At 38.3% G+C, this 16,431-nt stretch overlaps 2 protein-coding genes across 5 annotated transcripts in view; one reads left to right on the top strand and one right to left on the bottom strand.

The window, feature by feature from the left end:
• The window catches only part of Thnsl1 (threonine synthase like 1), a 187,790-nt gene that overhangs the window by 66,083 nt on the left and 105,276 nt on the right, over positions 1–16,431 (bottom strand). The gene's annotated exons all lie outside the window — the stretch shown is intronic.
• The window catches only part of Prtfdc1 (phosphoribosyl transferase domain containing 1), an 87,428-nt gene that overhangs the window by 1,713 nt on the left and 69,284 nt on the right, over positions 1–16,431 (top strand). For 2 of the 3 annotated variants that reach the window (XM_046442264.2, XM_046442262.2), the window contains exons 2-3: positions 7,845–7,951; positions 11,637–11,820. In XM_046442264.2, the coding sequence (XP_046298220.1) occupies positions 7,845–7,951; positions 11,637–11,820 (291 nt within the window). Of the gene's footprint in view, positions 1–2,937; positions 2,965–7,844; positions 7,952–11,636; positions 11,821–16,431 lie in introns of those variants that run through there. The other variant, XM_046442263.2, reaches the window with a different exon arrangement.

Below are 16,431 nucleotides of genomic sequence, written 5' to 3'. Positions count from 1 at the left end.
ATTTCAAGACACAGGGCCACATACCAAATGCAAAGGAATCATGGCATTGATTTATTTTTTCAAAAATCACTCCAGTTGCCATGGAGAGGACGGACAGGACTAGGAGTGAGGTGACTGGGAGAGGGATAAAAATAAGAAAAGGGAAATCATTAAGTTCCAATCAGTCAAATCTATAGGACTCACAGGTTGGGATGCTTTATAAGAATCTTTGAAATTCACAATTGAATTCCTGAGAATAATAGGATAAATTTGGAAATCAACAACAAAATAGTAATATTTAATATTTAAGAGTGAATGATGACATCCTGTGAAAATCAAAAAAGTATAAACTATTAAGGACAGATGCCTGGAAAGCCCCAAATATAAAAGGGGTGGGGGAATAAAGGGACCAAGAAGGAACAGCAGCATGGGAGAGAGTAGAAAGCTAGTAGGGCAGCAGGTAGGTGCCCAAAGAAAAATTTTATGGTAGGGGGTTGGTGGGGGGTCATGAGGTCATCAATAGTGTCAGATGCTGCAGGAAGAGCAAGTAAGATAAAGGTGGGAAAGAGGCCTTTGGTTTTAGCAATTACAGACCAGTTGGTGATGAGAATCCTTTAAACAACCATCCCATGGTAGAATGTTACAATGTAGTACTACCATATAATACTAGACACTCTTAAAAAAGAACAAAGTAAATCTAAACACACTATGATCATATAGGTAGATTACTAAAGCCTGAAAAACAAATGAGGTAACAGTGTAAATAGTCCAATTTATTGTTATCAATAGAGGCCCTCTTGGAAGCAAGATGCAGAGAAGTAGTGAGGGGTACAGGGAAAGGAAACACAGTTTGTACCAGCTCCTGTGGGGCTTGGATCTGATGAGTAATTGCTAAACTGCATGAGGGCCCATCAGAGCTGGAAATAATCAGTATAGGATGGAAGTGGCCCCTGCATATATGTCATCGTCTGCAGCAGAACTTGGAATAATTAGATTAACCTCAAGTTGGGAATAAGCAGGCAAGTCAAGTTCAGAGAAAATTCAAGATGCTGATGGAAGGAAACTCCTAAGCTAGGGATGGAAAGGAAAGCTGGAGAGAGTAAAATAGAGAACCCTTAAAGGTAGGGTGCAAAAAAATCAAAAGGAAGTTTTGGTACCAGTGGGGAAAAAGGGGGAGCAGGTAACAATAGCAAGCATTTATTGAGCACTCGCTATGTGCTTTTTAAAAATATTTTTTAGTTATACCTGGGCACAATATCTTTATTTTGTTTATTTATTTTTTGTGATGCTGAGGGTTGAACCCAGTGCCTCACATATATATGTGAGGCAAACCGTCTGTCACTGAGACATAACCCCAGCCCTCCCTATGCACTTTTACTGTTATTCATTGAATCTTTCACAAATCTGTGAGGTAGGTCGGTTATACTGTCCATTTTATGGAAGAAGAAATTGAGGTACTGAGAGAACACGGACATACCAAGGTCATATAACTAGTAAATGGCAGAAGCAGAATTTGAACCAGCTTCAAACACTATGCTGCATAGGAACCTGTGATTCCAGGGGGTGGGGGATTCTAGAGTTGGGGATGCTTCTCAGTTCTGTGGGGCTATGTGAACGTGTTGCTAATGTCGAATTAAGATGAAGTAACTTGATGAAAGGCAGGTGAGGAGCTACAAGCTGGGATAGTTGGAAGAATTATCAAGTGAAGTACTGGAGTAAATCATCGAAAGAGTTGTCCAGAAATGAGGTGGAGAGGAAAATTCTGAGTTGGCAGAAACGTGGAGATGAATAGAACCAGATGATTTAAGCATGACAGTGTAATGTGTGCAAGAGAAGAGCATATTCAGAGATTTAAGATGGTTCTTGCCTATAAGTGGCTCTTTGTTAAATTGGGCAGGTAGAACATTAGTAGATTATTGACAATAAATCATTAGTAGATTATTGACAACAAAATATTATATGCTAATTATTAAATAAGAGATGTGTGTAGACCCTGAGCTGAGAAATTTTGCATAGAACTGGTCATTACTTGATCTGGAGCTAGTGAGGTCACTGAACTCCTGGTTGGTCTTTGTTACTTCTTGGGGAGAGAAAAGATCTTTTCTGCCCCATCTTGTTTTGAGGGGTCAGGTTCTTAGATATTTTTGTTTCGGTTTGGTTTGATTTTTTTACCAAAGCATTATCAAAAGAGCCAGAGTTAGTACCTACACAGGTGCGCGTGGTAGGAATACAAGTCTAAAATTTCTGTTTGTCCTACGGTTGACTCTTCTTCTCTCCTCTCCTCCATGGGGACAGAGTGGCAAAACAAGGTGTAGGTACAGCTTTACTTGGTTGTGATAATTTACCTTCTAAATGCTGAACCCACTACAGAAGAGGAAGGCCTGTGGAATACAAGGTATTATATGATCTATCAAAACCCTCTCATTCCTCTCATGGCGGAACATAGCGTCCTTCATTTAGCACCGCTCCTACCCTTTGTTCCAGAAGTGTGGTTTTCAGGTGGCCTGTCCCTCATACTACACTACCCTTCCTGGCACTGGGCTGGGCCAACTGATGTTCCTGTCTGTGATTCTTTGAATCAGGGCTAAGGGATGAGACTCCTTTCTTCTTTGCTGGTGAGCCCGAAAACCAGTGTCAATGGCCTGCAGGGGAGAGTGGGGTCAAGTGTGTGAGCTCAGAAATGAACAAAGGCAGAGACTAGCTGCTTAGAGATGTTTCCATACTGTTTTCTCCCTGGGGAAAAATTAAACCTGCAAGAAATAATCTCAGGAGGAAAAAAAAAAACCCCACACTTTTAATGACTTGAAGAGAAGGGTTTCAGTGTACTTTCAAATGAGAACAAGAGAATCAGAATTAGTTCTGGGATTTGAATGCTGTATAAAATGACTCATTTAATGTGTTTGTCACTTCCCCAGCTTGGTGATATTTTGCCTCTTTGAACAGAGAAAGCATTGTGCTGAATAAACTTAGAGCATGTTATCTCTGGTACTCAAACTATTAAAGTTTTCTTCTTGTGATTTTTAAAAAAGCAAATGAATAACATAATTATTAAGGTGCAGAGCAACCTTCATTCCTCCATGATTCAATTTATTTGCAACACAATTAGCATTCACCTTAAATGTAACAAAACATAAACCAGTAATTCCTTCATCTCTCTTTGTCTTTAATCTCAACAATGAAAGCACCATTTCAGATTAATTGGGAATAATGGCCTACAGGGATTCTAGAATAGTTTTAGAGAAATCAGTTTCTTCTACTTTAAGTTTACAGCTTTCACTAGGGTAATAAGACTTTGGCAAAGAGCTTTGAGTCACTTCATTATTTTTAATTATTTTTGGCACCTGACATATTGACTATTTTTTTTTAAATATTTACCAACTTTCAAAGTGCTTTATTCATGCATCTTAATTATACATAGGATTCATTGTGACATATTTCATACATGCACATAATTTGATCAATTTCATTTCCCCATTATTTCCCCTTTCCCCTCTGCCTCCCTTCCTCTACATCTCCTTCCTTTCCATACCCTTCCGGTATTCTACTAGTCTCCTACTATTCTCCTGAGATTCCTTTTTTTCTTTCTTTGTCTCTAGCTTCCACAGATGGAACAAAACATTCAACTCTTGATTTTCTGATCACGATTATTTTACTTAACATGACATTCTCTAGTCCCATCCATTTACCAGCAAATGACATAATGCATTTCTTCTCTATGGTTGAGTAAAACTCCATTTTCTTTATCCATTCGTCTGTTGATGGACAGACACCTAAACTGGTTCCATAACTTGGCTGTTGTGAATTCCATTGCTGTAAACACTGGTGTGCATGTATCGGTATAATATGATGATTTTAGTTCCTTTGGATAAATGCCAAGGAGTGGGGTTGCTGAGTTATACAGTGGTTCCATTCCCAGTGTTCATAGGAATTTCCATACTGCTTTTCATAGTGGTTGTACTAATTTGCAGTCTCACCCGCAATGTATAAGTGTCCCCACCCTCCTTGCCAGCATTTATTATTGTTTGTATTCTTGATGATTTGAGGTACTACTATCAATGAACTAAACCATATAATTTGTAACTAAACAGTTGATGTTTCTGTACATCTAAATGGTTAACATTTATTGCATAAGTACTATAAACCAAATACTGATATGTCTTATAACCATTATCTCTCTCATTTAATCCTCACAGTAGTCATATGATGCAAGCATTGACTTCATCTTATAGATGAATACATTGAAATTTAGAGATGTTAATATGCCCAAGGTCCCATGGCTAACAATTTTGACCCAGATATGTAGATTTTAAGTTTATGTTCTTGCACTTTATATTGTCTCTGAGTTATGGATTGCCATTACACTTTTTATGCATGGATTTTATCTTGTCATTTTTTAATCATCTTTTCCCTTTTCTTGGCATTCTTATCTTTTCTAGCATCATTTATTAAGCAGTTGTTATATGTTAATTAATGTACTAGGCACTCTAAGTACTGTATTCTGTCTCTCTTCTATTTTGCCACATCCCTGTCCACAGGTTTTATTGTGTTTTACTTAAAGGAGGGGGAAATTGGGTTTCAGAAAGAGTAAGTAATTTCCCTAACATCACAGTAGTAAGAGACTTGACACGATAAACTCTTAAAATTTGAGTGCAAGTCTGCTAGGACAATGATGTATGTTTTAAACAGAGCGCTCCAGCTGCTACGTGGAGGGCCTGCAAGAGGAACAGGAGTAGAGTTGCCTCTGAGATTCCGTTGGAGCAGAGGGCAGCAAAGGATTGCATGGTGAAAATAATGAACTCAGAAGACCCCCTGTTAATATTCTCACCAATGGCAGGGCTAAAGGAAGTGGAGTAGGCAGTGTGTGTGGTCAAGAAGGGCAGCCAGAAAGTGTTTATATGATCTCCAAGGGGGACGGTGCTCCTCAGGGTCCTTGGATGGTCTTTACTATGGCCTGACAGAGGCTCTTCTGGAGGCTGGAGGTCTCTCAAGTGCAGCTGTTAGGCCAGGCTCTGACTAGCTGCTGTGTTGTCAGAGGTTATAGCGGCCCAAGGAATCCTCAGGGTGAAAGCCAGTTTGTTGGCAGAAGAAGAGCAAATGTGATGCTTTTCAAGTATGCAGAGGACGCCCACACTTTGGCCATGGTTCTGCCAATAGATATGATAGATATGACTCTCCAGAGCCTTGAACAGTGGTGCTGTTCATTGCAAGGAGACAAACCGAGAGCTGGGGCTGAAGTTCAGATAGTCGGGTAGCACATGGGTAGAGATGATCATTCATTCACTCATTGAACATTTTGAGCACTTCCCACAGTCCAAGTCAGTGTTCTAGGCACTGGGGATTGAGCAAAGAATAAGATGAAGTCTCTGCCAGAAGGAGCTGACATTCCAGTGAGAAGAGACAAGGCAGAACACACACACTCACACACACACACACACATCACATCCATTGATAATAAATGCTATGAAGGAAAGTAAAACTGGATAAGAATAATACAGAGATGGGTGGGGAGGGAGGGGTGCCATTTTATATACATGGTCGGGGAAGGCTACTTTGTTGAGGTGGCACTGAATGAAGACTTGGAAGAAGTAAAGGGCAGCCACGTGGACAGTTAGTAGAAATGTATTATGGACAACAGAAATAGGAGATGCAAAGTTCGTGAGGCAGGAACATGCTTGGCAGATTGAAAGATCAGCAGGAGAACAATGGTTGAAGTAGGGTGAAGGAGGAAGAAAGCGCAGGGGATACATCAGAGAGAGAGACCTGTATGGACCACGGCAAGGACTTTGGATTTTACTCCAAGTGAAATGATAAACTCTTAAAATTTGAGCACAAGTCTGCTAGGATAATGATGCACATTTTAAATAGAGCACTCTAGCTGCCACATGCAGGGCCTGCAAGTGGAGCAGGAAGACTAGATGACAGCTACTGCAGTCATCTGGGGAGAAATGACAGTGGCATGCACCAAGATGGGTGTGGAGAGATTGCAGTGGAGGTGCTCAGGACTGGTCCTGCTTAGATTTTGAAGGAATTGAAGATAAACTGAGCTAATGGGTTGCGTGAGGGGGATGGAAGAAAAGAATCGGGGACAATTTCAAGGTTTTGGTCTGAGCAAGTAGAAGAATGAGCTGGTCTTTACTGAAACAGGGGAGGGATAAATAGCCTGAGTTTGGTTTGCCTGGCAATTCAGAAACCAGAACCGGAATGAGAGTGTGTGGGGGCTGGACCTCAAGTGCCCTTCCAAAACCTCAGCAAAGAAGAACTGGATTTGAGTCCCGCATGAGAAGAAGGGTAGAAATCAGGCAGTGTCCTAAAGAGGGAATGAATGGGCTCTAAACCAACAGCAGATTGGACGGAGTGAGTGCTAGGATGAAAGGGGCAAGAATGTTCTCCATGGATTTTTGTTGGAGCCTTTGTTAGAACAGAGGGCTGCAAGGGGCACCAGGAATTTGACAAAGAAGATCAAAGGGTAGAAACCGTCAGCAAGGCGCCAGGAAGAAGTGGGAGCTGACCTGAACTTCTCAGGAAGGTGATGAGTTTGGAATATCGAGGTAGAGGGGGAAGAAAGGAAAAGGTGCAGGGTGCAGGACGGACTGAGCTGGGAAGAATCACAACTGGACACCTGTCTGAGAATGGAATGGGTGTAGGGAGTTGGGCTGGAAAGCTAGGATGGGTCTCCGTTATGAAGGGCTTTCAAAGCCCATAGCTGGACAGAGGAATCTGGTGAAAGTATACAGGAGAAAGAACAAGAAGCCAGATACAGCATATTTGAGTATGTAATGGTTTGAGTATATAATGCATTCATTATTGCATCCTTTCTAAATGATATGAAAGTTAAAGTAACTCCACTTGTACCTTCATTTTCTCCTCCATCTCTATCATTCTGACCATGAAACTTGCACAATGAGTCCTAAGCAAGGTAAAGACTTGCTATCAGTCTTTCTACAGATAGGCCAATTCCCATCACATTCCCAGTAGGGACTGACTTAAGTTCCTACCCTAGTACATCCTTTTAAATCTTTACTATATTGACTGGACCATTCAAAATTTGGGTCCACTCTTAATGCCAGGAGAAATATACTATTTATAGGTGACCTTTCCCAGGCATATAAGGCATTGACAATGAATAGAAATGTAGTGACATATATCAGAATGTATCATAATAATACTGTGTCTATATGTTCACACACACACACACACACACATATATATGTATAGCAAGTTGGAGACTAAAACAGGAGGATCAGAGGTTTAAGGCCAGCCTCAACAACTTAGTAAGGCCCTGTCTCAAAATAAAAATTAAAAATGGCTAGGAATATAATTCAGTGGAAAAGTATATCTGGTTTCAGTCCCCAATACTAAAAAATGTTATATTTTTATAAGTTGTGTGTGTGTATGTGTATATGTATATATACACATACACAACACACACACACACACACACACATATATATATTTCTTTCTTTCTTTCTTTTTTACAGTGCTGGGGATCAAACCCAGGGCCTCACACATGCTAGGCAAGCACTATATCACTGAGCAACACCCATAGTACTTACACATACCTACTTTTTTTCTGAATAATGCTATCAGTTTAACTATAAGACATCAAATTTATGTTTTTATTGTATGATACGAATATTTGGGAATGAAACACTCTTTTCATTTTAGCAGTAAACAAACAAACCTTCCCCACTCACTTTTTCAGAATTTGAAAGAATATAATTTTATGCAACATTGAGATCTGTAGATCCATCTTTTGTGTTCAGTACGATTTTGATGTTAAATGAAAAATTTATTGTTCTTGCTATTTATTTATGTTTTTAAAAATCTAATGAAAAATACCATAACCAAAATAATTTAATTTACAGATTACAGACAGCTGGCCAGGGTACGACTTAGATTTGTTCACGTACCCACAGCACTATTACGGAGATTTGGAATATGTGCTCATACCCCATGGCATCATTGTAGACAGGTGAGTGGTATTTTTTGTGTTAACCTTGGTCTTGTGCTGGGCTGGCTCATTGTTTTGTGATTCCTGTAATGTACTCGGGTGCCCTAGTCCAAGCCCCTTTTTAGAGTAGTAGAGACAATTTTATAGGACAGCAAATTTGGAATGTAATGAATTGGTGCTTTAACTGAATGCTATCCTTGGACATTTGTCCAGAGGGGATGCTAGGAAGGCTACACATACAGAAGCTGTTGTAAGTACCAGCCTTACATGGACAATGTCCTGTACAAAGAGATGGAAATAGGTGCTGGGAAAGCACTGATTTCACCCCCAAACCTTTGCCTCGTGCCTTTCACAGACCCTTGAGTTAACCAGAAACAGTGAAGAGGTGGCATTGCCTTCACAGGACATGCCCTTAAAGCCCTTACTTTCAATTCTCTTGGAACAAGTAAAGTATCACAGGTCAGCCAGTCTTTGTACTATTGTGTTTTCGGGCCAGTGGTAATGTTTAGGTAATGACAGTATTTGCAGTTTAAAACTATCTGCAGAAAACTATTTCTAGTATACAATTTCTAGTTCTTTCCTACATTGACATCCTTTGGGTTTTGGGAGCTTGTTGGCTTTTCCAAAAACATTTCTCCTAAAGCCCGTGGGGTCATGCCCACTTACTCTTGGTTTTAAGGGTCCACATCCAATTCAGCCCAACACTAGCATCAGGATCTATAGGTCATATCCTTTAACAAAACTGTCTTGATATCAAGACTGTTCTTGTACCTCTAAGTTTTTGGACAAAGGTTGAAATACTTAAGCCTTCACATTTATATGGAAAGTGAGTGTCCTGGTGTTTATAAGGCACTTTCTGGAATCCTAGAGATTATTTAGAGGCCCAGATTTCAAATGGGGAAGGCAGTGGGGAGTAAGAGCAAGTTGAGACTTTGGGATCCCACAGGTACCCTTTCCTCAAGTCGTATAGTGTAGTTCCTCTGCCTCTAGTTCTTTAATCTGTTGTGAGTTAAAATTTAACTTTATGAACTAAGTACTCAGAACAAAACAAAGTTTGAAAAACACCAAATGGTCACCTTACCAGGATATTATCTTTCCACCAATCCTGTCAGTAAGCAAACAGAAGCCTTATTCCTTTGTCCAAATTCTAAGATTTTGTGTTACATAAGATTTGTATTTTGCTTCTTCTCCCAACTTATAATATATTATTAAAATAAGTTCTAGTTTCGGGTTTCTCATGGCCTCAGATGACTTTTTCATGGACTATAAGCCTGATTCTCCTAGGGGAGAAAAGTTCCATGATCATATAAGCTTGGGAAATTTTGTATTTCCCAGATTGGTAAATCTCGCAGTTGGCACTTGAAAACAAACATTAGCTTATTAAAATACAGAAAAATGGCAGGGGGGACCTGCTTGACTTAAGAAATTAAATCAACTTTATTTATGTAGAGGGAGACTTTATATTGTTCACCTCTTTGTAACTTCTGAGAAGAGATTTCCCTTAACAGCAGTTTGGGAGGCCCCTAGTTTAAACAAATTTTTGCTTTTCTTACTTGAATTTTATGAATTTTGTTAATTGTGTCCAGATCTAAAACATGATTTAATACAGGATAAAGTGACCCTGGGCTTTCTCCTTGTATAGAATTATTCGGTGAACATGTTTTTATGTCTAGAAACCCTGAATCAATAGTCTGGGCTGGGGACCACGAATGTCCATTCTTACTTTTAAAATAAACATTAAGGTAATAATTATATACTACAAAATTCAGGTTGGTGAATGATTTGATGATTTTAGCAAACTTTTTTTTTTTGAGGGGGGTGGGTTGATTGAACGCAGGAGCATTCTACCACTGAGCCACATCTCCAGCCCTATTTTGTATTCTATTTAGAGACAGGGTCTCACTGAGTTGCTTAGTGCCTCACTACATTGCTGAGGCTGGCTTTAAACTTGCGATCCTTCTGTCTCAGCCTCCTGAGCTGCTGGAATTATAGGCGTGTGCCACGGTGTCTGACACTTGGTTTTATTTTTAAGGCCAGCTTACCAGGTTTACCCCTGTGTTTAAATAGCACAGTGTTCAGTCTACAGTGGTTAGAAGACTTAGAGACACGAAGGCGCCTCTCTGTTGTTGGATGTATCTGTGGCTGGCCAATATGTTCAAGTTTCCAACCAACCTTTTTCAAGTCTTCCCTGGTTTTTACTCCCACTCTTCACACCCACCCCTAGCTGTCTTCCATCTCCTCCTCACATATATGTAAGCCTCCATCATTCAGGGATGTATATGTGTAGCCTCTGGTCAACTTGACATATATAATTGTGTACCCCTTCCCTGTGACTCCAGTCATCTGATCCCAACTACTTGGCCAGTTTGTTACATAATTGTGACTGCAACTTCAGGGTAATGGAGCCATGCTCTTGAAGTGGCCAGGTAAGTTTACAGCGTTCCCAGTCAGGTGAATTCCCTGTGGCAGAATCCTATGCTGGTTGAACAACATGGGTAAACAGCTTGGGGGGTGGGAGTTGTGGTGTGATGGACATCCCCAGGTAAGAGTGCCACTGACTTCTCTCCAGTATTCAGTGTTTTCATGATTAAGTGTCTACTTTGTTATATGCATTTGGTTGATTTCCAGAGTGCTAAAATGGCTGTTTTTGAATTTTGTCCAGCTTTGTTTGTTTGTAGACAAGATGTTGACCCTCTTATTCCACCATGCAGAAAAAAATGTCCCTTTTTAAGGAGCATGTCAGGTATTCTGATATGAATTCTTTGATGATCATATTTTGAGAAACATTGCCTGAAACTATGGTTACCATTCTCTCTATATATATACATACATACATACCATATAAAATATATTATGCTGTATATATAGTATATATTAAGTGTATGTTGAATACATGTATTACAATTTTTTATATACATGTGTGTGTGTGTGTGTGTGTATCACCTAGTTATCTATTTTAATCTAATTCTATTTGTTTGGAGTGCCAATGGGAATATTTTTAAAAGTATGCATCTTAGATCCCATCTTCATTTAGATTTTGATGTTATATGGCCCATGGGCAATAGACTTATAGACAACTTGAAACAAATACAAGAACAGTTCCAACCAGCAATAGGTAGCAGACCAAGGCTGTGGCTATTGCACAACTCCAGGGGGCATCCTTAGCATTGTGCTCCCTGGAAACACTGCCTGTGGCATTGCATTCTGGAGCACCTTTCACACAGGCCATATGCTACCTCTGTTGAATTACGAGACACATTATTCTTTTGATAGTTACAATAGGCTTGACTTTTCCTCCAGTCTCCTATAATATAAGGTGAGTGAGTCACTCTCCATTTCCTTTTCCTCTGCTATAAAGTTAACACGTCATCAGATACCATCATACATTGTTAACAACTAGGCACTGGGGTGATAAAATATTAGCATGCATGTCCTTTGACTTTGTACTTTACACCTTAATAATTTGTGTGACATGAAGAATCAAGAATGTGCCATTAAAGATGTAGCTATCAGAAATATATTTCGAACACGGTGTCCATCTTTAACAAAGCCTTTCTGTCTGTAGGTTTCTGTTCCCCAAATTTTTCTCCACAGTCCTCTGAATAACCTAATATGAATAATACATCATGCATTTTTATTAAAGGAACAAAAATGCTCAGAAATGGTTGCACTTATTAATATGTCTTTTATCCCTTACTGCTTTCAGAATTGAGCGGCTGGCAAAGGATATAATGAAAGACATTGGATACTGCGACATTATGGTCCTGTGTGTACTTAAAGGTGGTTACAAATTCTGTGCTGATCTTGTAGAACACCTTAAGAACATCAGCCGAAATTCAGATCGGTTTGTCTCTATGAAGGTTGATTTCATCAGACTAAAAAGTTACAAGGTAAGTTATTATAGGTTCCATTTTTATCACATGATATTTAAAACTAATAATGTCAGCATAAAAGTACTAATAAACTCATGAAAATGTGTAATTTTAAAAAATTGAAGTGAAAATGAAGAGTGCAATTTTTTTCTTTTTTTTTTTTTAATTTGCAAGAGTGCCACACTCTACTATGAGGATTCAAATTATATTATTTGGGGGAAGAAAAATAAAACTTCCTGTTTTCACATATGCAGAGAGACTCTTGAGGAATGATTCATGCATTTTTTTATGGTGATGAAGATCAAGTGATTATTTCCTGGTGCCCAGCCTCAGAAATGTGTATGGTCAGTGTTAAGAAAGTCCAGTGACTGCTGATGTCCTTCTACCCTGGATGTGTTCTTGGCCCTGGAGACCTATGCGAGGGTGTCTAGCCCAGAGAGAAACATAGTACTTGGGTTTCTGCAGTCATGAAGTGGTGACCTTTATAGAAGGGAAGCCTGTAGGGACAGCACTTTATCAAGTGTGAGGAGACCAGGCCAAGGAACCTCCAGTGGAAGACTGCTCCACCAGTTTATGATGGACTTTCTGGGGCCACCACTAGACAGAACTTACATGAATTATTCTCCAAGACATGGTCCCCTTAGTCTTCCCTTTATGATGTTAACTTTTGTGATGCTTTTTGATTCAATGAATAGTAAATCATTCAAACTAACTTACTATTGATTGAAGGACTCTTGGGGTCAAAAATCATGAAAATATTCTCATTGACTAAACTAGCTCAACAACATTTTAATTTATTAATGACTCTTTGAGTTGGCTTTCTATTTGTATAACAAAATCACCATGAACTTAATGGTGTAAATCCACACAAGTTTATTGTCTTGCAGTTTCTCTGGGTCAGAGGTCTGGGTTCTCTGCTCAGTCTTACTGGGTAGGAGTCAAAGTGTTAGCTCAGGATTTGATCATCTGAGGGTTGTGGTCACTTTTCCAGGATCACTGTTGTTAGAATTTAGTGCCCATTTCCTTGCTGATGGGAGACTAAAGACCTCTCCGTGCTTCTAGAAGCTGCCTTCAGGTCTTTGCTTCATGGATTCCTCCAAAGGCAGTTCACAACACAGTTAACCTTCGCTTCTTCAAGCTGGATGGGAAAATCTCCATTCAGGAAGGGCCCAGCCTTTTTTTTTTTTAAAGCTTGCCTGATTAGGTCATGTTCACCCAACATAATCCATTTTTTTTAACATTTTTTAATAACTTTATCTTATTTATTTATTTTTATGTGGTGCTGAGGATTGAACCCAGTGCCTCACCCGTACTAGGCATGCATTCTATCAATGATCTACAGCCCCAACCCCATAATCTACTTTCTGAGAAATTCAAAGTTAATTGACTATTCATCTAATCTTGGGAATGATTTCCTGCCACATTTATAAGTTTGACTTACACTTAGGTAGCAAGGATTTTTCAGAATATGCACACCTGGGCTCAGCAGTCCTAAAGACCATCTTAACTTACCCCCCTCTTCAGATGATTCAATTGCCTCAGGTCTAAAGCAGCTGCAAATTCTCCTCATTTCTCAGAATATACACTCTACTTCCTAATGACCTCTCAGGTTGGGGTGAAGCTCATTTGTTGCAAACACCGTAACCCTAGCTTATTGGTTCTATCCTGCCTTGAAAAGTTTTTTTCTCTTTAGTTTCCCTACATCTTGGATTAAGTAGGTGTGCTCCCTTCTTATGAGATTTTTTTTTTATCTCATTCATTTGCCTGATCCTCATTGCACATGTTCCTGATAAACAGCTCTTTTTAAATTTATTAATTTGTTTTACAGTAGAATGCATTTTGACATATTGTACACAAGTGGAGCACAACTTCTTATTCCTCTGGCTGTATATGGTACAGAGTCACTCCAGTAGTGTAATCATACATGTATATAAGGTAATAATGTCTGTCTCTTTCTACTGTCCTTCCCATCCCCACAGCCCCACCCCTCCCCTAAATCCCCTCTGCACAAACTAAAGTTCCTTCATTCTTCCCTACCCCCTACACCACTATGGATCAGCATCTGCTTATCAGAGAAAACATTGGCTTTTGTTTTTTGGGATTGGCGTATTTTACTTAGCATGATATTCTCTAGTTTCATCCATTTACCGGCAAATGCCATAATTTCATTCTTCTTTAAGGCTGGGTAATATTCCATTGTGTATATTACCACATTTTCTTTAACCATTCATCTGTTGAAGGGCATCTCAGTTGGTTCCATAGTTTAGCTATTGTGAATTGAGCTGCTATAAACATTGATGTGGCTGTGGCATAGTAGTATGTTGATTTTAAGTCCTATGGATATAAACTGAGGAGTGGAATAGCTAAGTCAAATGGTGGTTCCATTCCAAGTTTTCTGAGGAATCTCCATACTGCTTTCCATAGTGGTTGCACCGATTTGCAGTCCCACAGGCAATGTATGAGTGTACCTTTTTCCCCCGCATCCTAGCCAACATTTATTGTTGCCTGTATTCTTGATGGTTGCCATTCTGACAGGAGTAAGATGAAATCTTAGAGTAGTTTTGACTTGCATTTCTCTAATTGCTAGAGATGATGAACATTTTCATATGTTTGTTTATCTATTGAATTTCTTCTTCTGTGAACTGTCTGGTCAGTTCCTTAGCCCATTGATTGATTGGGTTATTTGTTTTTGTTTTTGGTGTTAAGTTTTTTGAGTTCTTTATATATCCTGGAGATTAGTGTTGATAAACAGCTCTTTAAAACCCTTGTAAAATATTTTTTAAATGAAAAATCAAGTTTATTGAGATGTGATTTACATATAGTAACATTCATACCTTTTAGTTTATAGTTCTGTGAGTTTCAAGAATATGCAGTCATGTTAATCTTGGTGTGGAAATGTTCTTTACCACAAGAAATGCCCTGGCCTTTGTAGCCAGCCTCTCCCATAACTGAAGTGTTTTCTGTCCCTAGAGTTTTCTTTCTGTAATGTCATGTGCATCATACCTTGTAGTCTTAGTAATTCTGTTAATCTTAATATAATGCTTTTGAGATTCATCCATATTGCGTGTATCAGCAGTTCATTTGTTTTTATTGTTAAGCGGGTTTCCACTGCATGGATATAGTGGGTTTTTTTTAATTCATTCATTTAGCAGAAGGATACATGGGGTGATTATGAACAAAGCTGCTATAAGTGTTCACTTGCAGGTTTTTTGTGTACACTTATGTCTTCTTTTTCCTTGAATAAATATTGAGTGGCAAAATAGGTAAGTCATATGAAATTTCCAAACATTTTTCCAAAGTGAGTGAATACTTTTGCATTCCCTCCAGCAATATGTAACTGCTCCACATTATGACAGCACTTAATATTTTTACTTTTTCTTTATTTTCTTTTATTTTACCTAGTTGAATAGGTGCTAGCATCTCATATGGTTTTAATTTACATGCCTTGAATGAATAATGATGAATACATTTTCATGAGATTATTTGCTATTCATATAGCTTTTTATGAAATGTTTGTCCAAATACCTTGCCCGTCTTGCCCATTTTAAAAAATGAGTTGTTTTTCATTATCGAGGTTTGAAAGTTCTTTATGTACTTTGTGAATCCTGTATTAGATATGTGTTTTGAATATATTTTCCACTCTGTGAGATTTTTTTGTACCAATAAAACCATTTGATGTGGAGTTTTCTTTGTCAGAAGTTTTTTAAACTAGGAATTCAATTTTTTAAAATTGATATAGGAGTATTCAATTTATTTTTCTTCTCGAGTGAACTTTAATAGTTTGTGTCTTCCAAGGTATTTGTCCATTTTATCTAAGTTTTCACATTTAAGGGCATGGAGTTCCTTATAATATTTCTGTGTTACCTTTTGATGTCTGTAGGGTCTGTAGTGATATCTTTCATTCCTGATATTATTAAATCATACCTTCTGTCTTTTGCTTTTTCTTCACTAATATGCCTAGAGGTTTGACAATTTTTATCAACTTATGGCTTTATTATCTTACCTTTTTTTTCAGTTCATTCAATTTATGCTTTTTTTTTAACCACTTTAGCTTTTATCTTATTATTTCCCTCCTTCTGTTTGCTTTGGGATTAATTTGCCTTTAGGCTCTTAGATGTCAACTTAGTTCAGAGATTTGAGACCTTTCTTATTTTCTAACATAAATATGTAATGCTGTAGATTTTCCTTAAGGCCATTTTTAGCTACCTCCCACTTATTTTTGACATATTATTTTTTTTATTCCACTCAAATATTTTCTAATTCCTTTTGTGATTTCCTCTTTCACTCATTGGTTATTTCATAATGTTTAATTTTCAAACATGATTTTCCAGAATTACTCTGTTTTTCTAGCTTAATTCTGTCACATAAATTTGTACTATACTTTATTAGATTTCAATCCTTTTGAATTTGTTGAGGCTTATTCTATGGCCTTGAATATAGTTGATCCTGCTGAAACTAATAGCAACAAACTCCATGTCAAATAAAACTATACTGCTTTTTCTAATTTTTCATGCCTTTTCATTGTCTGCTTCTTTAAATAGCCTCTATTTATTTTACCTTCACCTACAGGCACACATTCTAATGCTTATGTACCCTATTAACTCAGGTGTATGTGATACTAGTTCAGAA

This window comes from Marmota monax, unplaced genomic scaffold (genome assembly GCF_021218885.2).
Source record: "Marmota monax isolate L192 unplaced genomic scaffold, Marmota_monax_Labrador192_F-V1.1 WCK01_AAM20220418_F8-fsc00072, whole genome shotgun sequence".
Taxonomy (NCBI): Eukaryota; Metazoa; Chordata; class Mammalia; order Rodentia; family Sciuridae; genus Marmota; species Marmota monax.
This window is presented reverse-complemented; position numbering and strand designations above follow the sequence as displayed.